We start from the raw sequence: 27,378 nt of genomic DNA, 5'->3' as shown, positions 1-27,378 counted from the left end.
AGTGCACCCCATACATCCCATACACCCCGTACATCCCATACATCCCCTATATCCCATACATCCCATACATCCCCATACATGCCCATACATCACGTATACGTATACTCCAAATACCCCACGTATACTCCATATACCCCACGTATCACGTATACTCCATATACCCCATCCAGTGCACCCCATACATCCCCTACATCCCATACATCCCCATACACCCCATATACCCCATACCCCCTGTACATCCCATACATCCCCATACATCCCATATACCCCATACACACCGTACATCACGTACATCCCATACACCTCCTACATTCCTTACATCCCGTACATCCCATACATCTCGTAGATCCCCTACATCCTGTACACCCTGTACATCTCCTACATCCCATACATCCCCTACATCCCGTACATCCCATACACCACGTACATCCCATATATCCTGTACACACCCTGAATTCCGTGCATCCTATACATACCGTACATCCCCTACACCCTGTACACCCCTTACATCCCCTACATCCTGTACACCCCGTACATCCCTTACATCCTGTACACCCCGTACATCCCCTACATCCCATACATCACCTACACCCTGTACACCCCGTTCATTCCCTACATCCTGTACACCCCTTACATCCCGTACATTCCCTACATCCCGTACATCACCTACACCCTGTACACCCCGTTCATTCCCTACATCCTGCACACCCCTTACATCCCGTACATTCCCTACATCCCGTACATCACCTACATCCTGTACACCCCATACATCACCTACATCCCATACATCCCATACATTATGACCAGGGCATTTTTTGCTATTCAGCACTGGTAACTGCTTGGTTCTGCAACACTGTACCCAAAGTTTATACAATTTATATCAATTTATATAATTTTCTTCACACAAGTAGAGCTTTCTTTTGGTGGTATTTTATCACCACTTGTTTTTGTTTATTTTTTAATATTTAAAGAAAAACAGACCAAAATTTTTGAAAACAACCCCCCGATGTTTTCTACTTTCTATTATAAAACATATCTAATAAAAAAAAATCTAATTTCATTATACAGGCGTACCTCGGTTTACAAATGCCTCAGTTAATGTAATTTTCAGTTTGCAAATGAAAATCCATTGAAAATAATGCCTCGGATTACAAATGTTTTACAAATGTTTTTCGCAATATGAAGTGTATGTCGGTGCCAATTTTCAAATGCAATTGCCGTCTTTTTTTTTCTTCACTATAGCTCAGATAATTAGCTGTCACTTTCCTGGAGTTAACGGAAACTTTGTTTCTTTTAACTTGGGGAAATAAACTAAAAGGAAACTTTCTCTCTTTTAGCTGGGGGGGGGAGTGACAGCTGAATTTCTCAGTTATAGTGAAGAAAAAAAAAATTGGTAATTACATTTAAAAACCGGCACCATAACAAATAAAAATATGGTGTGGGGTCCCCCCTCCCATCCATACCAAGCCCTTTGGATCTGGTATGGATTTTGAACTGCCATGACAAATGTTTTTAAAAAATGGCGTGGGGGTCCCCCCCCATAAATCCATACCAGACTCTTATCCAAGCATGCAGCCTGGCAGGTCAGGAAAGGGGGGGTTGGGCAAGCAACCCCCCTTATAATAAAGGGGCCCCCTAATCCTGCCCCCCCATATGATTGAGTATGGGGTACATGGTACCTCTACACATTCACAAAAAACAAAAAATGTAGTGTGAAAAAAGACAGGAGATGGTCTTTTACAAGTCCTTTAATAGAAGAAAAATCTAAAAGAATGTCCCCGGAATTAGATCCAACGTCAATCACGATGTAAGACGTCACCGCTGTCCCAAAAAAAGAGTTTTCAAAAAAGGCTCCACTTTTGAGGATGGCTTCCAGACATCTGCCTGCTCTGGTAGTTTGACAGTTATTAAATATGTAAGGGGCGGGGTCACTGAGGGACCTCACGCATGTGACCCCACCACATGTGACATCAATGATATCACATAGGGTGGGGTCACTCGGGTGATGTCCCTGGGTGGCCCCGCCCCTTACATATTTAAGAATTGTCAAACCACCAGAGCAGGCAGATGTCTGGAAGCCATCATCGAAAGCAGAGCCTTTTTTTCATTTTTTTATAATTCTTTTCTCAGCGCGACGGCAGCGGCGGGCATCGTGATTGACGTTGGATCTACTGCAGGGGGCATTCTTTTAGTTGTTTCTTTTAATAAAAACTTGTCAAAGACCGTGTCCTGTCTTTTTTTACACTATACTTTGTTTTTTGTGAATGTCTACAAACTATTGGATATATATTTTAAAATGTATCAGTCCGCATGTACGGTCAGCCAATCTCATTTCTAGAGGCCCTAAAATGTCAGGACAATACAAATCCCAACTGTCAGGACAGGACAAATCTCCCCCAAATGTCAGGACGGTACAAATCCCCCCAAATGTCAGGACGGTACAAATCCCCCCAAATGTCAGGACAGTACAAATCCCCCCAAATGTCAGGACAGTACAAATACCCCCAAATGTCAGGACGGTACAAATCCCCCCAAATGTCAGGACGGTACAAATCCCCCCAAATGTCAGGACAGTACAAATACCCCCAAATGTCAGGACAGTACAAATACCCCCAAATGTCAGGACAGTACAAAGCCCACCAAATGTCAGGATGGTACAAATCCCCCCCCCCCCAAATGCCAGGACAGTATAAACACCCCCCAAATGTCAGAATGGTACAAATACCCCCAAATTCCAAGACAGTACAAATACCCCCCAAAATGTCAGGACGGTCCAAATCCCCCCAAATGTCAGGACTGTACAAATCCCCCCAAATGTCAGGACCGTACAAATCCCCCCAAATGTCAGGATGGTACAAATCCCCCCAAATGTCAGGACGGTCCAAATCCCCCCCAAATGTCAGGGCGGTCCAAATCCCCCCAAATGTCAGGACCGTACAAATCCCCTCAAATGTCAGGACAGTACAAATCCCCCCAATTGTCAGGATAGTACAAATCCCCTCAAATATCAGGACAATACAAATCCCCCCAAATGTCAGGACCGTACAAATCCCCCCAAATGTCAGGACTGTACAAATCCCCCCAAATGTCAGGACGGTACAAATCCCCCCAAATGTCAGGACGGTACAAATTCCCCAAATGTCCCCCATTTTGGAAAGTAGTCACTCTGAGGTATTTAGTAAGAGGCGAGATTTTTGAAGTTGTAATTTTTGGTCACAATACGTATTTCTTACATCCTGTCCCCATAGCAGTACAGCGCCGTCATATAACTGGTGTGGGCGTGGTCAGTGACAATGACTGGTTACAGAATATATAAAACATTTTTTAAATTTTTTTTATAACTTTTTTTTTATCATTCTTTTTTTCCTTCTCCCATTTTCCTGTAACATACTATGACCAGAGCAGTGCTGCGTTACCATAGTGACACTGTACTACTCTGGGAAGGTGAACAGGATTTATTATTACACTATGTGCCCCTGCTTCTCCGGGCTTTACCCTCCCACCGGGGAGCCTGCAATAAAAGCCAGCACTTCCACCAGCTTACCATAGAGATGCTCAAGGACCAGAAGGTCCCCAATGATCTCTATGGTATTGGAAACCAGAAGTGACCGGCATTTTCATCATTTCCAGATTCCCGGATGTAAGCAGCGCCATCTTTAAATGTGGAAAATATCTGATCCCTCCGATCTTAGTGTGGTCAGAGGAGACATCCAGGATCTAATAGACCCCAGATTTCTCAGTAAAGAGGACCTGTCACTGCCTATTGCAGTCACAGGGGAAGTTTACATTTAAAATGAACCCCTCGCCCTCCAGAAGATTTACCCCCCTTCATGACCAGGCCAGGTTCTGCTGTTCAGCACGGCACTATTTCAACTGGTAATTGTGCGGTCGTGCAATGCTGCACCCAAAGTTTATGTCCCTTTTTCACACAAATAGAGCTTTTTTTTTGGTGTTATTGATCACCTGTGCAGTTTTAATTTTTGTGCTATAAACAAAAAAAGATTGAAAATGTGGAAAAAAACTATATTGTTCACTTTTGGTTATACAGAATATCCAATAAACTTACTACAATAAAATGTATTCTTCTCTTTGGTAAAAAAAAATCCCAATAAGTGAAAATTAATTGGTTTGTGTGAAAGTTATATCGTCTACAAACTATGGGATGTATATTGGAATTTACGCAGATTTTACTTTCTATCACATTTCTCGAGGTGCTAAAATACCAGGACAGTACAACAACCCCCTTCAAGGAAAACAATTAATCAAAATTATGATTCGGCACTTATATTGATGGCAAGCTTGCAAAATATTTGTTTTTTTATGATTAATCATAATTAATATTAAAATGTGTGAATTGTCGCCTTAAACCGATGATATTATGTAATTCTTCAGTTATAGCTGAGACAGAAAAATATGAGGAGTTAAGCTGAGACCAGCTAAACCAGCTGAAGGCTACATTAAGGCATAGCTGGTTAGAAGTCTCTGGTAGTAAATGTCGGGGGTATTAGGAGGACTCATTATAGACTTACTATTACTTAATGTATTTTTAATAGTATCTGTGTGTATTTATATTGTATTTATAATATTGATACATATACAGATTAGTGATTATGTATTGATATACTGTAAAGTTATATTATCATTTAAATATGAACAGCTGAGGTTACATCATCAGCTTACAGTATTATGTACATCAGCATCTGTACCTGTCCATCAAACATCACATATATAGCGTCCGCTCTCTTCTATGAAATTGCTTTGCAGTAATGATTTCCATAGAAGGTCTTAAGAATCCATAGCCTCCCAGCTTCCGAGATATTTCGATACTTGCAGCTACAACACTTCTACGCCCCCTACACTACAACAATCAATCGGCCAGATGCCATGTCTCTCTTTGAACGAGCGTGCTACAAAGACCCTCATAGACGTGGGCTTATCTCCTGCTTATACTCACTCTTCACTACTTCGATTACCACGTCCCCCCCTCTGTATACCCATAAGTGGGAAGCGGATTTAGGTAAGAAACTCGACCCATGTGATTGGAATCACATTTGGGCCAACACAAAATCATCCTCGCAGAACATTGTAGCTTTGGAAACAAATTATACAATATTAACCCGCTGGTATTTGGTCCCGGAGAGAATCGCAAAATGTACCCCTAATTACTCACCCAACTGTTTTAGAGGCTGTACAGACTCAGGAACACACTACCATATGTGGTGGGAATGCCCAGTGACCCGAGTCTTTTGGGATGAAATTTTCACCATGCTATCTACACTTAGCGCTATCACTCTACGACCCGACCCAACAGCCCTACTCAACCAATGCCCCCCTGGCATCTCCAACTCGCAATTCAAGCTCCTTATGCAAGTTACGACGGCAGCTAAGCAGGTTATAGCGAAATCCTGGAAATCCCCCACCCTTAGTCTTGCGGCTGTCAAAACCAGAATAACACAGGCCATGATACATGCAAAGGTGGAAGCCACAATTCTAGACACGATTCCTAAATTTTTGTACATATGGAGCCCCTGGGTAGAGCGCTTCCTCCCGCCTAACTTTGATGAATCACTCCTTCTCCCTTTATTTGTATACTGCAGACCAAGGATATTGTCAATAGCCCTTCACAGGCAACACGTAGGGTCTGCTGTAAACTTGATGAATGCTCATGGAGCATTGTTGTTCCTCTTCCCCTTCCTTCCCTTCCACCCCCGTCTGACCCCCCTCCAAACTTCCCCCTATTTCTTTAATGCACTTGGGAGACGTTATTCTGACTGGCTGGGACAATAATGTCATCTGTTGTCAACTCTTTTGTACCTGTTTCCGCTAGAAAAGTATAGACATTTGTAATGTGATCCTCATCCATTTGTTTCTATGTCCTACTGCCACTTCAATGTCCAATGTACATTAACAAAGTCTCCTGGTTTGTGTCATTATGGTTTTTTGTTAATAAAAATGTTTGAACAAGAAGGTCTTAAGAATCTCAAGGTATGACGCTTATTCGCTTCATAAAAAGGTCCATGAAGGACAGTTGAGGGGGACACACACTGACACTCACGCTAACACAATCACACACACGTCTGAGAACATTCTGAGAAGCTGGAACTGGTGCTACAAGACAAGATCATCACTTCCGTCTACTTCCGGCTTCTTCACAAAGTCTCGAGAAGGACAAGGAGGACATGGAAGGTGCACATGGTCAGACAGCCATGACAATAATGGTGACTTTTCTTTAAACTTCTGCTTGATGTTTCTACAGTAGTTGTATCTACATGGAACTGTTCATGATACACTTTACATTGTTATTTTACACCATTGTGTGATAGAATAAAATCACACTTCATGTTTTTATTTCAACGGCTCTTTCATTCATAATAGCCTCAAGACACTAAAAGAAGTATTATATGTGTCTAAAATCTAACATTTTGGTGAGCCAGCCTCCGCCACAAATTTTCTCCGGTTTTCCGCTTCCTTGATAAGGGGGAGATATCACAGTTTTTTGGTCAAGTCTCAGAAAAACACGGTGAAAAGAATCTAGCAGACAAAGCGATTAAACAGACTTGGACAAGAGGTCCAGTGACTGAGCCGAGTCAAACGGGAAAATCTTCTGATTACGGTGAGTAACAATTATGGAATTTATTGATGAACTAGCTAGTAAAAGCAAGTTAGAATTTAAAGATGTTTCTTTATATCCTGATGACGGTCAATTATGGCACTACATGTATAATGAATGTTTACAGGCCAATATTCAGATAGATAAATCTAGATTTACTGTGCACAGACAGCGTAAAAAGATATCTAACATCTTAAATTTAGTAAGAATATTCAACAAAATGATTTTTAATGTTGATTTATCTGTTAAAAAAGCTTGTACATTAAAGCAGACAGAATGTAGCACTGTACAGAACACAGAAATGCATGAAAATTTGTCCCAAGATGCTCCTAATTGCCCAAACTGTGACATTTTTTGTAATTACATAGAAAGCCTTGAGGAACAAATTGATTCAAAAACAAATCTTTTGTTAAGACTGCAGAATGACAGTAAACAGGTTGCCATGATAAACACATTTGGCAAACAGAGTGATTCAAGATCAGAGCCACGACCGTCTGATATTTATGAAAGTTCGGATATTGACTCTGATAATGAAACACAAATTAAACATAAAGAATTGTTATGTAAAACTGCAAAACTTAAGTTGCAAATACATAATCAATTAATGAAAGTTTTCAAAGACATCCCTGCTTATGATTCAAATAAAGATATCTTCAGCAACCTGGAAGCATATGAAATTCACGTCGAATGTCATCAGCTTTCAAATCATGAAATAAATTATTTATTTCCGTTATGGTTGCCAATTACATTTACAACTCGAATAAAAAATTCTGTTATTAACGATAAAGATCAGAAAAAACATAATGACGCGACAGACAGACTGCGACAATTGCTGTTATGTACAACAGGTGAAGACGTACCTTCTGTAGTAATGCTAGACTTACTGCAGACTACTGCTGACGAAGACCCTTTTGAGTTTAAAAATACGTTTTTCAAAGCATATAAAATCATATTTGGAGTAGAAAATGAGGGAGACTCAGCTATGATCAAAGCTTTTGTAAAGAAATTCAAGTATCTTGACCCAGTGACCGTTGCCATAGCAGAGGAAAAATCTGAATGAATTAGTAATTTTCATTGACAAAATCCAGAGAAAATTGAAAAACAGCAATCTCACTTACGAGGTAGCTGTGATTCAAAGTGACAAAAATAGTCAGACAGCAGTCATGCCAGGAACTACAAGTCCCAGTAAGAATGACAACGACAGATGCAGGCATGTGGGTCATAAAGAGTATGTCACATGCTTTCACTGTCATAAACAAGGTCATATTAGACGGCATTGTTGGAAGTTTAAAATTGACTCACAAATAAAGAAAATGGAAATAAAAATGAAAAAGCAGCTTTTGTACAACCTGCTGTGTTGTGTAATGATAAAAGTTTAACTGAATTGCCTTATGCCTCAACAGTTACACAGATTCATAACTTGACTCTCAACAACTATTCTGACCACATGGTGAGAAGGGCTGTCACTGACACAAATGGTTTATTACCAGTTCCAAAAATAGAATCACGTCCACATTCATCCCCGATACCGTTAGAATTTGTCGCTCCAATTGTATTGGATGACAATGGAATGCCATTTCTACAAGGTTTACTAAATGGTAAAAAGATTACATTTCTGATTGACAGCGGATCTGAGATTAGCCTTACCACAGAAAACATACCTGTGAAACCAAATTCCCCCATGTGTAATATAAGAGGTTTTAATAATACAGGTCATTCCACTGCTAGACAGGTGCCTAATGTAACATTTGAAGTACCTGGGCTAGTGAAAACTAACATTGATATTTGGTATAGTAATGCCACCGAGAATATTCTTGGCATTGATGTAATCAATAGGCAGAAGTGGATTATTGATATTATGACCAAAGTTATTTGGAGGAATCCATCGAGGCCCAAATCAATGTTAATGGATCCTTCTATATACAGTGATGTTGGTTTCAACTCTAAAATGTCTACAGCACAAAGATGGCCCGATACTGATGGTAATTGTGCTTTAAAAGAATTGGTACAACGTTTTCCAAGTTTGTGGTCAAAATTTAAAAAGGACATCGGAACTTTGAAAGATACAGAATTGAGGGAAAAGATCCTATACCCCTTAATCAGTATGAGTTACCACAAGAATCAATAGGACCACTTTCTGCCATTATTCAAGAGTTTGTACAACTTGGCATTTTAAAGAAAACACAATCAGTGGTAAATAACTGTATCTGGCCTATCAAAAATGCTGACAATTCATATTCTTTGTCAGTTGACTTCAGGACACTGAATAAACATATCACAAATAACAAAGCAGTTGTTCCTGATCATTCTAATATCAAGTTACATTTGAAGGCCCGAGACAAAAGTGTTTTCTGTTTTGGAAATCGATAACAGTAATTTTTCGATCCCCTTAGCTAAACGTTGTCAATACAAGCTAGCTTCAAGTTCCAGAAAGAGACCTATGCATTCACTCGATCAGTAGCTGGTTTAGACATCAGTGATGGTGTAGTCCATGAATCTATAGCAAAAATACTATCAACATTTTCAAGGCCAGAATGCATTTTTCAGCATGTAAACACAATTATTCTGAGTACGCAGAATGTTAACGAACATATTACTCTTTTGTCTGAGTTATTTATGTTGTTACAGGATTAGGGCTGAAAATTGAACCCGGAAAGAGTTCAGCTGATGAAGTCAGGTGAAATACTTTCACATGCAGATTAGTCAAGGAAAGAGACAATTATTGCAGGAAACAGTCAGAGCAATCACTGCCTTTCCAGTTCTTACAACTCATAAAGCATTGCAACAATTTTTGAAAGACATAAACCATTGTAAAGAGTTTATATATGGTTTCACAGAAAAAGGTAAGCCGTTATATCATCTTTTGAGGAGTAAAAATAACATAGTTGACCAATGGGGTCCAAATGAGAATAATGCTTTAAAAGTGTTGAAAAAACATTTGCAGAATGCGCCAGCATTAGATACTATTGAGGTTTGTTCCAATGCTCCTTTTGTTGTGAAAACTCATGTATCTGATAATGCAATTTCAGTAACTTTATCTCAATTAAAAGAAGGTAATGAGAGACTAATTAGTTACTTTTCCAGAAATGTATCACCATTGGAAAAAACTTTTACATCAGAGGTACAACAACCGCTAAGTGTCTTTTATGCAATGAAAGCATCAGAAAGCACAGTGAAGTCACACAGGATCATATTACACACTGACAGTTCACTAAGAAGAATTCTTGAGGAAGATACATTCAGAGAATGTGGTGAAAGGTATCCTCAGTGGATAAGAGCACTGTTAGCCAAACACATTGTGATAGATGTAACAGGAAACCATTTTCAGGAAAACACACCAACACATGTTTGTACAGCTGTATCAGACAAGTCTCTACCTCACATTCACAGCACAACATGTATTACTGAAGAACAGTCAAACACCAGAATAATGACATCAGCACAGACAACAGTTACACATATTTCTAATTTTATAGAGATGACAACAAAGGCATAGTCCATTGTCATCTCTGGGGTGATACAAAACCTTTCTTTGTTTAGTAAAACGGGGGTTTTGGGGTCATGACCTATGAAGAAATATTGCGTCCTGTCATACCTAAATATCACACTACTTTTGTATTTTAGTTTAGGTCATTTTAGACAGGACAAGGACTTTGATTGATACATAGAAGTTTTCTGTAAAAAGAAATATAAAGTAATGTTACGTCACATATGCGTTCCAAATTTAAACTGATTGTTTCATAATATTTCATATTTGTTGAAAAAAGGTGCAAGAATAAAGTAATGTTTGTGCGAAAATAATGATACTGTATTTCTTTACAGAAATGGCATCTAAAATCAAATATGAAGCCAACGTTAAGGAATTTGGATATTAAAGAAGAGATCTTTAATGGGAAGAAGATTGAACAAGAACTTAATACTTCATACATATGACTGCTTTATCACGTTCAACAAAAAATTTTCTAATTTTAAAGAACTTAAAGAAGATATTTTATAGACATTAGATGAAGAAAAGATTCATCAAGAGGAAATCTATTTACTGTTAGTGATAAAATAATTTATTATTGAAAATATTGTTATATGTCACATAAACATTTTTGATGATTCTCTTATTCTGATTCTAACATCTATATTAGGATAATAATATTATTATTATTTTAATTTTTACATATTCATATACTGAATATTTTTTTGGTTAAAACTTCACAGAGTTATTCCAGTTAATAGAATTTCTTTTGTTAAAAGGTTAAGAATCATATTACTCTTATAGGAGCAATAGAAACTTATGATACATTTTAGAATGGAAAGTATGTTTCCGGAGAGTTAAAATATTATACAAATATGGAAATATACTACTACATTATTTAATTATTATTACATCATTGAATTATTATTATTATTATTATTATTATATTACTACTATTATCATATATCATTTTAAATTAGCATTATGATTAAGAATTTTTATAGAAAGAGAAACTGAAGATAAGATATAGAGTTTAGTAGGAAAGTTCTTTGGTTGGTCCAGTTATGTGCGATCATTTGGTACGAGGCTGTGTGGGGGCCATGAATGAAGTGTGCATTGGTTAATAAATTCATTATGGATTAATCATAATAAGGGGGACTTGAAGGAAATTGATTAATCAAAATTATGATTCGGCACTTATATTGATGGCAAGCTTGCAAAATATTTGTTTATGATTAATCATAATTAATATTAAAATGTGTGAATTGTCGCCTTAAACCGATGATATTATGTAATTCTTCAGTTATAGCTGAGACAGAAAAATATGAGGAGTTAAGCCGAGACCAGCTAAACCAGCTGAAGGCTACATTAAGGCATAGCTGGTTACAAGTCTCTGGTAGTAAATGTCGGGGGTATTAGGAGGACTCATTATAGACTTACTATTACTTAATGTATTTTTAATAGTATCTGTGTGTATTTATATTGTATTTATAATATTGATACATATATAGATTAGTGATTATGCATTGATATACTGTAAAGTTATATTATCATTTAAATATGAATAGCTGAGGTTACATCATCAGCTTACAGTATTATGTACATCAGCATCTGTACCTGTCCATCAAATCTCCACATATATAGCGTCCGCTCTCTTCTATGAAATTGCTTTGCTAAGCAGTAATGATTTCCATAGAAGGTCTTAAGATTCTCAAGGTATGACACTTATTCGCTTCATAAAAAGGTCCATGAGGGACAGTTGAGGGGGACACACGCTGACACTCACACTAACACTGACACAATGACACACACGTCTGAGAACATTCTGAGAAGCTGGAACAGGTGCTACAAGACAAGATTGTCACTTCTGTCTACTTCCGGCTTCTTCACAAAGTCTCGAGAAGGACAAGGAGGACATGGAAGGTGCACACGGTCAGACAGCCATGACAATAATGGTGACTTTCCTTTAAACTTCTGCTTGATGTTTCTACAGTAGATTTATCTACATGGAACTGTTCATGATACACTTTACATTGTTATTTTAAGCCATTGTGTGATAGAATAAAATCACACTTCATGTTTTTATTGCAACGGCTCTTTCATTCATAATAGCCTCAAGACACTAAAAGAAGTATTATATGTGTCTAAAATCTAACCCCCCCCCCCAAATTACCCCTTTTTGGAAAAACAAAGACACCCCAAGTATTTTGTAAAGTGGCATGTTGAGTCCATGGAAAATTTTATTTTTTGCCACAAATTTTTCAAAAATTACACATTTTTTTTCCTTACACAAAGTTGTCACTTAAATGATATATTGCTCATACATGCCATGGGTATATGTGGAATGACACCCCAAAACACATTCTCCTACTTCTCCAGAGTATGGGGGTACCACATGTGAGAGGCTTTTTGGCAGCCTAGCTACATATAGGCCTCCAAAATCCAATGACCACCTTCAGGCTTTCAAAGGGCATATTTCCTCATATCACTTCCTCACTACCTATCACAGATCCGGAGGCCCTAAAATGCCAGGATAGTACAAACACCCCAAATGACCCCTTTTTAGAAAGTAGGCACCCCAAGGAATTTGATAAGAGGCATGGTGAGTATTTTAAAGATATCATTTTTGTCACAGGGTTTTGAAAATGAAAAGAAAAAAAATAAATTTTTATTTTCTTTCTTATTCCAAAAACTTGTGGCAACAAATGAGATCTGCAAAATACTCCCCATGATTCTTACCAAATTCCTTGGGGTGTCTACTTTCTAAAAAGGGGTCATTTGGAGGGGGGAGGGGCTTTTACTATCCTGGCATTTCAGGGCCAACATTAGAACCTTGTGCCCCACATCACCCACTCTTGAAGACCAAGCCTTTTCTGACACTTTTTGTTTACATGAAAAACATTTTTTTTGCTGGAAAATTACTTTGAACCCCCAAACATTATATATTTTTTAAAGCAGAGGCCCTAAAGAATAAAACAATGGGGGGTTAAAATTTTTTACGTCACACAGTATATGCACAGAGATTTTTCAAACTCAAATCTTTTGGGAAAAATACACTTTTTATTGCACAAAAACACAATATATTGCCAAATTGTTTGATAACATATAAAAGATGATGCTATGCCGAGTAAATAGATACCAAACATGACATGCTTTAAAATTGCGACAAAGTACATACATTTTTATTATCGATAGGCGATGTTTTAAAAGCTTTTACAGGTCACCAATTTATGGAAATAAAATATAAGAGTGAGCGCTATTCAGTTAAGCAGCTGTACACTCAAGGTAACCAAAAAAAACCTTAGTACAAATATCATAAAAACAGTGCAGCACTAAAGATATAATGTAGAATTCTTAATAATGGTCCTTAAGGTAAATCAATATAGTGCAAATAACATGTCCCCACAGTTCCGGAACGGTGATAGTGCCTTGTAACAAATAGAAGAATTGCGCACTCACCAGAAGTGCACTAATATAGTGCAATATATAGAATATATCCTGGTGTCATCAGGTAAAAGCATCTGGATCAGCGGTTAGAAGGGCTCTCCTCTCAGGATGGATAAGGTCCAGGGATACGGGTATTACTGCTCCAGATCAGAGTTCTCCTTTAGGGATAAGTGGGTGCTGCTCTCAGGTGACAGGAGACTCCCTCTCTGGATAAGCTCGGTACAGGAGTGTCTAGCAAAAATACTCCCCACACGGGGTCAAAACAAAGAGGTGCCCATAGTGTAGTAAAATATGGTAAATATTTATTAGGTAGGCAAAACAAGGATGCATTCAATAAAAAGATGTGGTGGAAATGGCAAAGCAGTGGAAACGGCAAAGTAAGACTAACCGTCCCATGAGTGAAATGGCCGCCGGAGCTCCACGATGCTGCGACGGCGTGACGTCAACGACGTGAGCAGGCTCCTCCTTACGCGTTACGTGCCACGCACATCATCAGATGAAAATAGAAGAAAAAGCCCATATTGAGTTTTTTATATAAATGCTAGTCCTGATCATGAGCAGGTCCAGTTCAGCTGAAAAAAAGATCCACTGCTTTCTAAGAAGGTTAGTGCATCACTGCTGCCAAACCAAACTTTGTAACTTTGGCAACCACATTTTCCTTCTCTAGGACGACAGAAACATCCTTTTGGGTTCCCTGGTTACCATCAGGCGGCTGGTTCCCTAAAGGGGAACTCTGATCTGGAGCAGTAATACCCGTATCCCCGGACCTTATCCATCCTGAGAGGAGAGCCCTTCTAACCGCTGATCCAGATGGTTTTACCTGATGACACCAGGATATATTATATATATTGCACTATATTAGTGCACTTCTGGTGAGTGCGCAATTCTTCTATTTGTTACAAGGCACTATCACCGTTCCGGAACTGTGGGGACATCTTATTTGCACTATATTGATTTACCTTAAGGACCATTATTAATAATTCTACATTATACCTTTAGCGCTGCACTGTTTTTTATGATAGGTCACCAATTTATATTTACACAGAACGTCTAGTGCTACTGCCCTCAATCTGACGTTTGCGACGATACCTCACATGCAATCGCTGTTTACATACTGGCACGGGGTCAACGCTTGCGCATGCAGGTGCGTGGTGGTGAGGATGCTTTTTTTTTCTTAGTTATTTTGATTTTTTAAATTATTTTTACACTGTCCCTTTCATTTTTTTAATCACTTTTATTTCTTTCTCAGGGAATGTAAGTATCCCCTGTGACTGCAATAGGCAGTGACAGGTACTCTTTTCTGAGAAATCTGGGGTCTATCTCTCCTCTGCCCTTCCATCATCTCATCTCTCCAAGATCGCTGTGATCAGATGCTTTCCCAATTTACAAATGGCGCTGTTAAAGTGCGGTGAAAGGGAAATGATGAAATGTTCTTAGCTTCAGATTTCTTAGACCATAGAGATGATTGGAGCCATTCTGGTCTCTGATCAGCTCTATGGTCAGCCAATGGAATTGCCGGCTGCATTCTCAGATATCCCCTGTGGGACAGGAGAGCCCAAGAAAACTGTGGGAGGCAGCAGGAGAGGGGGATGTCTCTTCCCGCTACTTGTAAAACAATTCAGCAGCTAATTGGCCACTAGGATTGTTTTTACATGAAAGCCGATTGCCGGCTGAAAGAAACGGTCCCAGGATGACATCTGTAGCTGCAGCCATCACCCCGGTATAACCACTCAAAGTCCAGTGACGTACCAGTACATTGTTGGTCCATGTTATACATATATGTACCAGCAGAGAACACGGACATACGATGAATCGGGTCTGTGGACCAATATGGCCGCCATTCATTCTTTTCTGTAATGCCCATGTTTAGGGTTTGGCCCAAAAGAGTTTTAAATTCAGAAGCTGTGATAGGTTTCCATGTGAATTGTCTGGCAAGAGCTGAATTTGGGTGGCGGCCATGTATTGCTGTGTATAAATTGCCTTGGCCCACAATCCATTGGTATAAATCTTCCGTGAAAAACAGCGGAGGGGCTAAACACTAGTGCTGGCTGGGAACGGGGCCCATCCTGCTAACTCTGCATTTTGGGGACACTATACTAAGCCAACACTAGTATAGTTCTGTAAGTGATCATTATATTGATCCGTACAAACACTATACTAGTAATGGGGGTGATCAGCAACCTATAGCGTGAGTGCGATGGTGTGCGGGCAATCTAACGCCAACTGACCCTGGCTGGGAGGGGCGCTAACTGACCCTGACTGGGAGGGGCGCTAACTGACCCTGACGTCATCTGATGTCACTAGTGGCAGGAATACAGAGATCAGTGAAACATTCTATATACTGACACTGTACTAATGGCACTGGCTGGGTGACGGGTTAATAGGGGCGATCAAAGGGTTAAATGTGCTAATCGAACGTGTGCGTGTAAATTTTAGTGCTTACTCAGTGCTGTGTTCATTCGTTTCCCCTTGGACCGACTTGGGGGGGGCAGCGGGGGGGTGCAAGCACGTTCACACCCCAAAGTAGGAAGTGATGCAAGATTACGTCACTTTGCCAAGAGCTGCTACTCGCCCACAAAATGCAGGAAAGTAGTTGGCAAGTAGTTAAAAAAACCCTTAAAAACAAATTACAAATTCTCAATATGGTCATTTTTATTTTATTTATTTTTTTACATTTTTTAAAGTTTTTTTTTAAATACTTTTATCAGAATAGTACAATGTTAGGATAGTAACATTGTAGTACTGGGGGGGGGGGAGGGGTGATCAGGGATATTTTTTACACTTTGCTTTACAGGAGATATAAAGATCATTTCTCCTGCAATACAAAGCTCGCTGTCAGAACTGAACTCATTCATGAACTGTCATCAAGGAGTTAGGTTTATGACAGCTCAGGATAGTGATCTGTGATTGGCTGGAGCTGGTCATATGGTACAGGGTGCTGTGATTGGCCCTCTGTATCATGTGACAGCTGTGGGCCAATCACAGCTCACTAGGAAGAGAAGCAGAGCTGGTATGAATGAGATTGATACATAACAGCTTTGCTTACATTGTGATCATGTGATCACATAGTGATCACATGATTACCGGGTCCCGTTCACCAGGATTTTCATTCCGCTGTATCTGCCGGACACAGCAGTCGTGGTTGGGGAGTCCTGTGTGTCTGATCCGGCTCGCAGCGCCCCGTTGTGTTGGTACAGCTTTTTTGGGCCGAACCCTCAAAATGGACATTACAGAAATGAATGAATGGCGGCCATATTGGTCAACAGACCTGATTCATCGTATGTCTGTGTTCTCTGCTGGTACATATATATCCAACATGGAGCAACAATGTACTGGTGCGGTGTAGGACTTTGAGTGGTTATACCGGGGTGATGGCTTCAGCTACAGACGTCATCCTGGGATAGTTTCTTTCAGCTGGCGGTCGGCTTTCATTTAAAAACAATCCTAGCCATTAATTAGGCGCTGGATCACTTTTACAAGCAGCGGGACGGGACTCCACCACCCCTTAGGCCGCCTTCCAAGGTTTTCTTGGGCTCTCCTGTCCCACAGGGGAATCCGAGAATGCAGCCGGCAGTTCCACTGGCTGACCATAGAGCTGATCAGAGACCAGAATGGCTCCAATCATCTCTATGGTCTAAGAAATCTGAAGCTACGAACATTTCATCATTTCTGTTTTGCCGAATATAAACAGCGCCATTTGTAAATTGGGAAAGCATCTGATCACAGCGATCTTGGTGAGATGAGATGATGGAAGGGCAGAGGAGAGATCTAGAGTCTAATAGACCCCAGATTTCTCAGAAAAGAGTACCTGTCACTGCATATTGCTATCACAGCATTCCCTGTGATCGAAAAAAAAATGAAAGGGTCAGTGTAAAAATAATTAAAAAAAACAAAAATTTTTTTAAAAAAATTCACACAAGCGTCACTCCAATGGCGGTATGTAAACAAAGATTGTACCATGTATGTGAGGTATCACCGTGAACTGAATATTGTTTTTTTAACATTCTTTGCATTGGTATATGTTCCCCCCGGCAATGCCCAGCCCCCGCTCCCCCCATGCCCTTTATGTGACCATCTCTCTATTAGCCTTAGAAAATGGGTTCAATTAACTCCCAGAAGGTGTCCCCCACAGATGTGATTGGGGTTCAGGAAATCTGACACTCCCTTCAAATATTATTTCTTTGCTGACTTTTTATATTTTAGATGTAACATTTGTTGTCTTGCTTTTGTAGCGCTTAACCTGCAGGAGCCGCTGGTGATGACGGGTCCTCTGTTCTGCCACGACTCTTAGAGCTGCTTGGTCCCCACTGACACACCCGGTTGTAGGTTGGAGCCCGTGTAACCCATGCGTTAGTAAGCTGCCACTCTATGACACTACACAGAGAGTAGGCCAAGCAACTGGAGTAGGTTAGATGAATGTAGTAAAGCAATGCTGATAAATATTTCATAACTCAATGAACAAGCAAGCACACAGGGTTACAGATGCTGTACTAGATTGGCAATGCCCGATAGGCCGCCCTATAACCGTAACAATGTTATACCAAATTATAATGGACACAAACAGGGTTACAGTATTGGCATCAATGAAACCAAGAAAATAAAGGTCCTCATGTGTACTCCATGCATACAGCCCCAATGGTGGCCGGGCATATGTGCTCCTGACAAAGGGGTACCCCTAAAGGGCCCTTCTGAAGGTGGTGCACATGTAGCTGTCCCTTTTAGAGTGTGCAGTAGATGGCTAGTGGGTTGCTGAATAAAGAGCCGTCTCTATTGCCCGAACTATGTCAATGTTGGGATAAACACGGATGGTCAGCTCACCCCTCCTGGCACACAGAAATCCAATCCAGATCACTTGGCAGTCTGCAGTTCTATGAAGTCAGGTCCCAGAAGCTCAGCTCTGGTGTAGGCACTCACACCAGCAGCAGGTCTCTCCAGCCTTGGGTTCTGTCATGGCAGGAGACCTCTCAGCCTCTCAGTACTTTGAACCTTGGGTGGGCACAGACACCCCAGCGATGGGTCTGCACTTCTCCAGGTCCCCGCACACAAGAAGCTCACAGTGGCTCAGGCTCTTGGCACTGTGGTGTGGGGGTGTATATAGAGAATGTGTCAATGGAATGGAAGGATTTTTGAGGCACAACTCACACAAAATATATTATATTACCATTTCATATACTTTATTCCAGAAGAATCATGAAGTTATAAATTCATTGAGAACAAAGCTTTCAGATAACCTCCATTTGTCATCATTATTTGTACATAATGTATCCATTTCCAGAACGTATGGTCATCTCCACCCCCACACATTCATTTCTACAAACTCCTCCCATTTGTATTCTATGACTGAACTCGACACGTTTCCTGGATTGGGATCCACTTCTTCAGGGAGAAGAATAATGGAGGATTGTTTAAGAATCAACACAACAAAATGTTCCAAAAATGAAGAAAACACAGAAATGTATAGATTGCTACATTTGTATACAACAATGTCAGAGTGCCCATGCTGTGGCTGCAGATACCTGGAAACCACCAGGGGAGCCGCTACACCATGATAGGAAATTCTATTGGGGGGACCAACACGGGGCCGAGGCTAGCCCCGCCCTCTAAGATGATCCTTCTCTTCCATAGAAATGCTGGAAGGAGCCCCCTTCCATAGCTATCTTGTGTAACACGGCAAGTACTAGAAAGAGGAGAATTCTAAGATGAAAGCAGAGATAGATTCAGAACATCCATGTCCTCCATCTCTAAAGACGATTTCCAATATCTCATAGAATCCAACATCGTTTCCTCACGACTTCCCGCCCCCCCACACCGATTCTCACATTCCCCCTACATGTACCAATCACCATTGTTTTACTAGAAAAAGACTTAGAACCCCTAAACATTATATATATATTAAGAAGAGACCCGAGAGAATAAAATGGTGGGTGATGCAATATTTTTCTCACACGGTATGTACGCTGCGATTTTTCAAACGCAATCTTTTGGGAAATAATACACTTTAATGAATTTTAATGAAAAAAACACACAATATATAACCCGTTTTTGGTGACATAACAAGTAAATAGATACCTAACATGTTCCACTTTAAAATTGCGCACATCTGTAAAATGGCAACCAAACTACGGAACTTTAAAATCTCCATAAGTGAGGATTTAAACATTTTTAGGGGTTACCAGTTTAGAGTTACAGAGGAGGTCTGGAGCCGCCATCATTGCTCTTGTTGTAACGTTTGTGGTGATACCTCACATGTGTGGTGGGAACCCCGTTTACATATGTAGGTGAATGAAGGAGATGTTCTATTACAGTCCATGCCAAGACAAAGACTTGATTTCTAGTTGTGGATGGTGTGGGGAAGGAGGAGAACCCCGGCTGGCTTTTCCTACTATAGGGGGCTCTGGGACAAGGAGTGAGGGCCAATCTGTACCAGGGACACAGACATAGAAAGATCTGACAGGGGCCCCAAACCTTCCCCTTCTTTACTCCACTAAACATAGGATTCTTATTTCACTCTGTGTTTCTGTTGGAGAGTTCCCCTCATTTCCTGTCTAGAAAAATGTTGTCACCGGGACAGGAAGTGAGGAGAAATCTCTCTATTGGAGCCCCAGATAGGAAACACCTGACCGGGGATCTAATCCTGACCCACTCGGCCTACAAACTAAGTCTTCAGTCCCACTGGATCCCACTTTGTAATCTGGAAACGTCACTTGAAGTCGCTCGATTCCAAAGTCGGATGTCAGTGTGACTTCAGGTGCGAATTGCAGGACATCTGTGTGACTTTATATACAAGTCTATGCAAGTCGCAGCTGAACTTGGAAAAAGTAGTGCAGGAAGAACTTTCATAATCGGTGCGACTCGGATGGAGGGGGATTTGTACCGGTATGACCGCTTCCATTGTGGGCAATAGAGTGCGACTTGTCATGTGATGAGAAACTATCAACTCACATGACGAGTCGCACCGCTGTGACCGGGGACTAAGAAACACAGTCTGGGCTCTCTGGTACATCAGATTATTTCTTTCAGTAGTAAATCTGTAGAAGACGTCTTCATATATTTCCTCTCAGATTGTTACATTTATTTCCATCTCTTTGTAGTATACATTGTATGGAGGAGGGGAGGGGCAGAGAGAAGAGGGAGGAGCTGAGAGAAGGGGGAGGGGCAGAGAGGATAGGAGGGGCAGGGAGGAGGGGTGACCTAATCCTATCCCATCACAGTGACCGCACCCCACCCTCTATGTCTGATCATGGTTCCACCCCACACAGAGGGGCTACATGGGGGAGGGGCAGGAAGCAGGGGGATGGACAGAGAGAAGAGGGGGGGGGTAGCTTCATCCTATCCCATCACAGTGACCACACCCCACCCTCTATGTCTCATACCCCATACAGAGGGACCAAGTGGGGGAGGGACAAAGAGTAGGGGAAGGGGAAGAGTGGAAAGGAGATCCCATCCTATCCCATCACAGTGACTGCACCGCACCCTCTATGACTGATCATGGTGCCACCGCACACAGAGGGACCACATGAGGGGAGGGGCAGAGAGGAGGGGGAGGGGCAGAGAGGAGATGTCTGGTGTCATACACTGTGATAACTTAAAAATTAAGTAATTTGTCAGATTGTCAATGGATAGATAGATCGCATCATCGCTGACCATTAGGACCAATGTTATTGTGACTCCAGTAATTGGACAGAAATTCTACCCAATCACAGAGATCGGTGACAGAGGAGAAATCTCACATTTATTTATAATACAAAAACTTTCAGGAAGCCCCGCCCACCTCTATATACTATTGGGTGAATATAAAATTATTTCCAATTCTTCATCTGACATCAACAGACTGTGGGCGGAGTTCTCACATCCCCCCCCCCTCCCCCCACCTATCTTTATACAACCTTCCCATACATATACCCCAGCATGGAGGGGCTCAGTGAAGGTGGTGGTGAAGGTGTGGAGGTGTCGGATCGGGTCACACAGATCATAGAAGGAGATCCGCCCGGCCTCATAATCCAGATATATCCTGACTCTGTTACTGGAGGGATTGGGGGGTAATGGGGTCTCATCATAATCATGTATCACTGCATACTGATCACCTTCCCTGTCCAAACCCCAGGACTTGTTATTCCATCCAATCTCTGACCCCCCTCCTCTCCGGTCTATACTGGGGTAACACATCCCGACTGTCCAGCTCTCTGACCCCCCGACATCCACTTCCCAGTAATGTCTCCCTGAGGAGAACCTCTGACTGCTCATCACCTGAGGACAATCTTGAAATCTCTCTGGTGTTTCTGGACAATTCTGGTCTATATCTGACCTGGATACAGTTTTCCCGTCATCTGATATCTTTAGATAATTATCAGCTGTGTTTCCATCCAGTAATATGTCTGCAGGTTCCTGTATATAGAAGGATACATTTCCCCCTGTTATTATATCAGATAAACCTGTGTGTAAGACCCCCGCCACATCCAGCCCCCCTCCATCATGGAGGAGTTCCTCATGTCTCTCTCTGTCCTCATCATCTCCATCCTCAGTATAACACAAGTCACCTGTGTCTGATTCCTGTAGGACAGTCAGTGGATCCGTCATGTTACACATCTCCTCAATGTCACGCATCTTCCTGGACAGCTCCTCCTTCTTTATTTCCAGATCCCGGATGAAGATGGAGACCCGCTCTGCCCTCCCGGAGATGTCCCTCAGGACTCTCTTCTCCAGGTCTTCCAGACGTCTCCTGAGGTCTATAAACAGGGCAGTGACTCTCTCAGTGTCACCAGCTTCTTCTTCTTCTACTTTCCTTCTGTGTTCCTGCAGACTCTGGACTCTTTCCTCCATCTCCTCTCTCTTTGTCAGAAGTTTCTGCAGAACGTTCCTCAGTGTCTCCTTCTTCTTCTCAGAAGCCCCATCCAGTGACACCATCTTATGTCCTGTGTGTTCTCCAATCAGACAACAAGACACACAGATACAGGTCTCATCCTCAGTGCAGAAATACTTCAAGACTTCCTTATGGACGGAGCATTTCCTGCTCTCCATGGACAAGGTGGGGTCACATAAGATGTGTTCTGGGGACTTTTTGTGGACTTTCAGGTGTTTATCACACAGAGAAACCTCACAGTGTAGACAGGATCTAACAGCAGGTACAGGAGACTCCACACAGTAAGTACAGAAGACCTTGGAGTCCTCCTGACCTGGCTGAGCAGATGAGAAATTCTCTGCTATGTTACGTAGTTTCATGTTCTTCTGCAGTGGAGGACGACCCGGAAACTTGTCTCTGCATTCAGGACAGGAATATCCTCTGGATCCCTCCTGTGTATCCAGCACACGATCAATACAGAGCCGGCAGAAGTTGTGTCCACATTTCAGGGTCACAGGATCGGTATAAATGTTCAGACAGACGGAACATTCCAGCTCAGCTCTCAGAGCAGAAGACGCCATCGCTGAGAGCAGAAGAGAAACGAAACTGAAAGTCTCTGACACCGAGAGGAATGCAGTGGAGGAGGGGTGACACCCTCCTACACAGGGTGAGGCTGTACTGGGTGAGTATTATAGGACACGGAGATCAGAGTACAGGAGGAAGAAGCTTTTATTTGCAGTAGTCATGATAATCGCACCTCCCAACATTGCAGGACAGAGAACGAGGGAAAGACGGATGTTGGGAGAAGTGAGGAGCACTAAGTGCATTGAGATGGGAAGTGGAGGTGACTACATGATGCTGAAAAGGGATTTGGTTCTATAGAGTCTGAGTTCACACTATACACTGCGTATACTGCAGCCTGTGTACCCCCAAAACATGTCTTCATTATTGCACCAACACCCCAACATGCAGAGAGTAATGGTGGTAGTCACCCCATCTAGGCAGGTGCAGTCTGTACTCCCCACTGCAGGTGGCGCTTGACTGAAGTGGCAATGCAGAAGGGGAAGGAAGTTGTGAGGAACTTGGTTCCTCTATGACTTCCTGCAGTCACAGGGAGATATTTGTCTGATTGGACATTGGTGCCCCATGTGATCCTAGCGACCATCTTGGGTCAGGCAGAAGCAGAACCTATTTAAGACTCCAGCTTTTGGGTTTGGCACACTTTATGTGAATGGCTAGTGTAGGGACAGGATCCCCGTCTGACATGATCAATGTGTCACAAATTCACCCACATGCCACGCCCTGTCAGGGCTCCCGGGTATGACCAGAGGTGTGTGACTGACGCAGGGAAACGCAGACTTCAGTTATGTTATAAATATAATTTATTAACACTAACAATACAAACATAAACGCAGTGCAATACTAAAACATAATACAGTGCAAACAAACCCAACCAACCACCCACAGATAACTGTACATACAATGCAAGCGTCGTCAGGCAGGCCGGGTCAATATCAATCGGGCAGGTAGGTACAGGGGGAGCAAGCGGAGAATGGTCGGGGTCACAAGCCAGGTTCAGTAGGTAGCGGGCAGCGTGGTACAGAGGGTCAGGCAGAGGGATGGTCAGGAACGAGCCGGGGTCAGAGCAGGAGAAGTCAGCAGAGGTCCAGATCAGGCAGGGTCAGCAACAAGACAGGAACAGGAATAGGATGCAGGAACAAGATACAGGGCCCAGGAAAAACACACACCAAGGCAGAGACTGCAGGTCTGGCCATCCCTTAAATACACCAGTATAAGCAGTTTCAGGTGTTTGGCTGGCTGCAAGGTTGAGTCTCTGATTGCTGGGAGCACCCGCTGGCCAGCCCTGGTACTGCAGTCCATAAGGCAGGTGAGTCCCACCATTGTTGGCCAGTCCATTCCTGACAGTACCCCCCCTCAAGGAGCAGCCTCAGGATGCTCCAAACAGTCCTAGCTGGGCAAAATGTTCCACCGCCCGGGTCTGGTAACTGGCGGGATATTAAAGACTGGCACACCGGGCAGGACTCCGGGCAGCGACACACCGGGCAGGACTCCGGGCAGAAGCCCATCGGGCAGAGGCACATCGGGCTGGACTCCGGGCAGAGGCACATCGGGCTGGACTCCGGGCAGAGGCACATCGGGCTGGACTCCGGGCAGAGGCACATCGGGCTGGACTCCGGGCAGAGGCACATCGGATCACCAGGCGACGCAGCAGGCACCGGGCCACCAGGCGGAGCAGCAGGCAGCAGGCCACCAGGCGGAGCAGCAGGCAGCGGGCCACCAGGCGGAGCAGCAGGCACCGGGCCCCCAGGCGGGGCGACAGGCATCGGGCCCCCAGGCAGGCGACAGGCATCGGGCCCCCAGGTGGGGCGACAGGCATCAGGCCCGCAGGCGGGGCGGTGGGCGCCGGGCCCCCAGGCGGAGCAGCGGGCGCCGGGCCCCCAGGAGGGGCGACAGGCATCGGGCCCCCAGGCGGAGCGGCGGGCACCGGGCCCCCAGGCGGAGCGACAGGCCTCGGGCCCCCAGGCGGAGCGGCGGGCACCGGACCCCCAGGCAGAGCGACAGGCATCGGGCCCCCAGGCAGGGCGACATGCATCGGGCCCCCAGGTGGAGCGACAGGCATCGGGCCCCCAGGAGGGGCGACAGGCATCGGGCCCCCAGGCGGAGCGGCGGGCGCCAGATCCCCAGGCGGAGCGACAGGTCTCGGGCCCCCAGGCGGAGCGGCGAGCGCCGGACCCCCAGGCGGAGCGACAGGTCTCGGGCCCCCAGGCGGAGCGGCGGGCGCCGGACCCCCAGGCGGAGCGACAGGCACCGAGTCGCCGGGCACAACAGTGGGCTCCGAGTCAACTGGCATCACCGCTGGCACTGGGTCAGACATTGGATCGTCTGGCTGGACAGCGGGCACCGCGTCATCTGGCAAGTCAGTGGGCTCTGAGTCAACTGGCATGACTGCGGGCACTGGGTCAGACATTGGATCGTCTGGCTGGACAGCGGGCATCGGGTCACCAGGCATCAGGTCATTTGGCTCGACAGCGGGCACTGCAACATCTGGCAAGGCAGTGGGCACCACGTCACCAGGCACGACAGTGGGCTCTGAGTCAATTGGCACGACAGCGGGCACCGGATCAGGTACCGGATTGTCTGGCTCGACAGCGGGTATCGGGTCACCAGGTATGACAGCGGGCACTGGGTCACCAGGCATCAGGTCATCTGGCAAGGCAGTGGGCACCGAGTCACCAGGCACGACAGCGGGCTCTGAGTCAATTGGCACGACAGCGGGCACCGGATCAGGTACCGGATTGTCTGGCTCGACAGCGGGTATCGGGTCACCAGGTATGACAGCGGGCACTGGGTCACCAGGCATCAGGTCATTTGGCTCGCCAGCGGGCACCGCGTCATCTGGCAAGGCAGTGGGCACCGAGTCACCAGGCACAACAGCGGGCTCTGAGTCAATTGGCACGACAGCGGGCACCGGATCAGGTACCGGATCGTCTGGATCAACAGCGGGCATCGAGTCAACTGGCCTAATAGGATCATCAGGCTGGATCAGTTCATCAGGCTGGGTAGAGGCATCAGGCTGAGTGGAGGCATCAGGCTGAGTGGAGGCATCAGGCTGAGTAGAGGCATCAGGCTGAGTAGAGGCATCAGGCTGAGTAGAGGCATCAGGCTGGGTACAGACATCAGGCTGAGTGGAGGCATCAGGCTGAGTGGAGGCATCAGGCTGAGTAGAGACATCAGGCTGAGTAGAGGCATCAGGCTGAGTAGAGGCATCAGGCTAAGTAGAGGCATCAGGCTGAGTAGAGGCATCAGGCTGGGTACAGACATCAGGCTGAGTAGAGGCATCAGGCTGAGTAGAGGCATCAGGCTGAGTAGAGGCATCAGGCTGAGTAGAGGCATCATGCTGAGTAGAGGCATCAGGCTGAGTAGAGGCATCCGGCTGAGTAGAGGCATCAGGCTGGGTACAGACATCAGGCTGAGTAGAGGCATCAGGCTGAGTAGAGGCATCAGGCTGAGTAGAGGCATCAGGCTGAGTAGAGGCATCAGGCTGAGTAGAGGCATCAGGCTGAGTAGGGGCATCAGGCTGAATACAGGCATCAGGCTGAGTAGAGGCATCAGGCTGGGTAGAGGCATCAGGCTGAGTAGAGGCATCAGGCTGAGTAGAGGCATCAGGCTGGGTACAGGCATCAGGCTGGGTACAGACATCAGGCTGGGTACAGGCATCAGGCTGGGTACAGGCATCAGGCTGGGTAGAGACATCAGGCTGAAGTGCGGGTGCCGAGGCACCAGGCTGAACCACGGAAGGCAGGTTCTCAGACGGCAGGCTCACCGGTTTGGATACTGGCAGGATGGTATTGGTTGGAAAGAATTTTCGCTTTTTTCTGGTTTTAACTACTGGAGCACCGTAAGTAAACGCAGGTCTGCAAACGAATGGAGCAGCTGAGGACAGAGAAGAGCTGGAGGATGGAACAGGAGAGGGAGCAGTTGCTACAGAGGACTTCTTTACAGGGTTAAAGGCAGTATAGGTGCAGCGAGTGGGAACAGGGGACTGACATGCGGTAGATAGCAGGGCAGGAGGTGCTGTTGGGAATGCAGGAATAGAGCTTTGAGGAAATAGATTAGAAGCAGGACTGGGTCTTTGTAAGCTGACTGAGGCTGGGTGCAACAAGTCTGTCCATGTCTGCAGTATGGGTTGAACAAAGCTGAGCTTACACAAAGCCTGTCTGGTCAATGACTGCACTGCGTTTATACAATCTCTTAGTGTCTGTGGTGAACATGCAGAATAACGCTCCAGAAAGTAACCCACATCATCCTCTAATAACCACACCAGGGACTCTACCTGGTCGGCACTAAATGGCGGCAAAAATTCATCCCTGCATTCGGGGGTACCAGATGAAACCAACTCTGCACAAACCTCAATCAATGGCTGCACCTCAGAGAACACTGTGCCCTGATCTACTAGAACATGAGCGAGCCGTATACATTCTAGCAGTTGATCCC

The 27,378-nt window shown here is 44.0% G+C and overlaps 1 protein-coding gene across 1 annotated transcript; it reads right to left on the bottom strand.

The window, feature by feature from the left end:
• Positions 1–11,921: 11,921 nt before the first annotated feature.
• LOC149450519 (E3 ubiquitin-protein ligase TRIM11-like) lies at positions 11,922–22,943 on the bottom strand. Its single transcript, XM_089691857.1, has 3 exons — positions 21,374–22,943; positions 16,608–16,737; positions 11,922–12,063 (listed from the first exon to the last, which is right to left on the bottom strand). The coding sequence occupies exons 1-3, from the start codon at positions 22,941–22,943 to the stop codon at positions 11,922–11,924; spliced, it is 1,842 nt and encodes a 613-aa protein (XP_089547983.1).
• Between the last annotated feature and the right edge of the window lie 4,435 nt (positions 22,944–27,378).

Source organism: Staurois parvus, unplaced genomic scaffold (assembly GCF_062004578.1).
Source record: "Staurois parvus isolate SC_StPar_1 unplaced genomic scaffold, SC_StPar_1.0 ptg000573l, whole genome shotgun sequence".
NCBI classification, from domain to species: domain Eukaryota; kingdom Metazoa; phylum Chordata; class Amphibia; order Anura; family Ranidae; genus Staurois; species Staurois parvus.
Note: the sequence above shows the minus strand (reverse complement) of the source record. Positions and strands in the feature narration are given on the sequence as shown.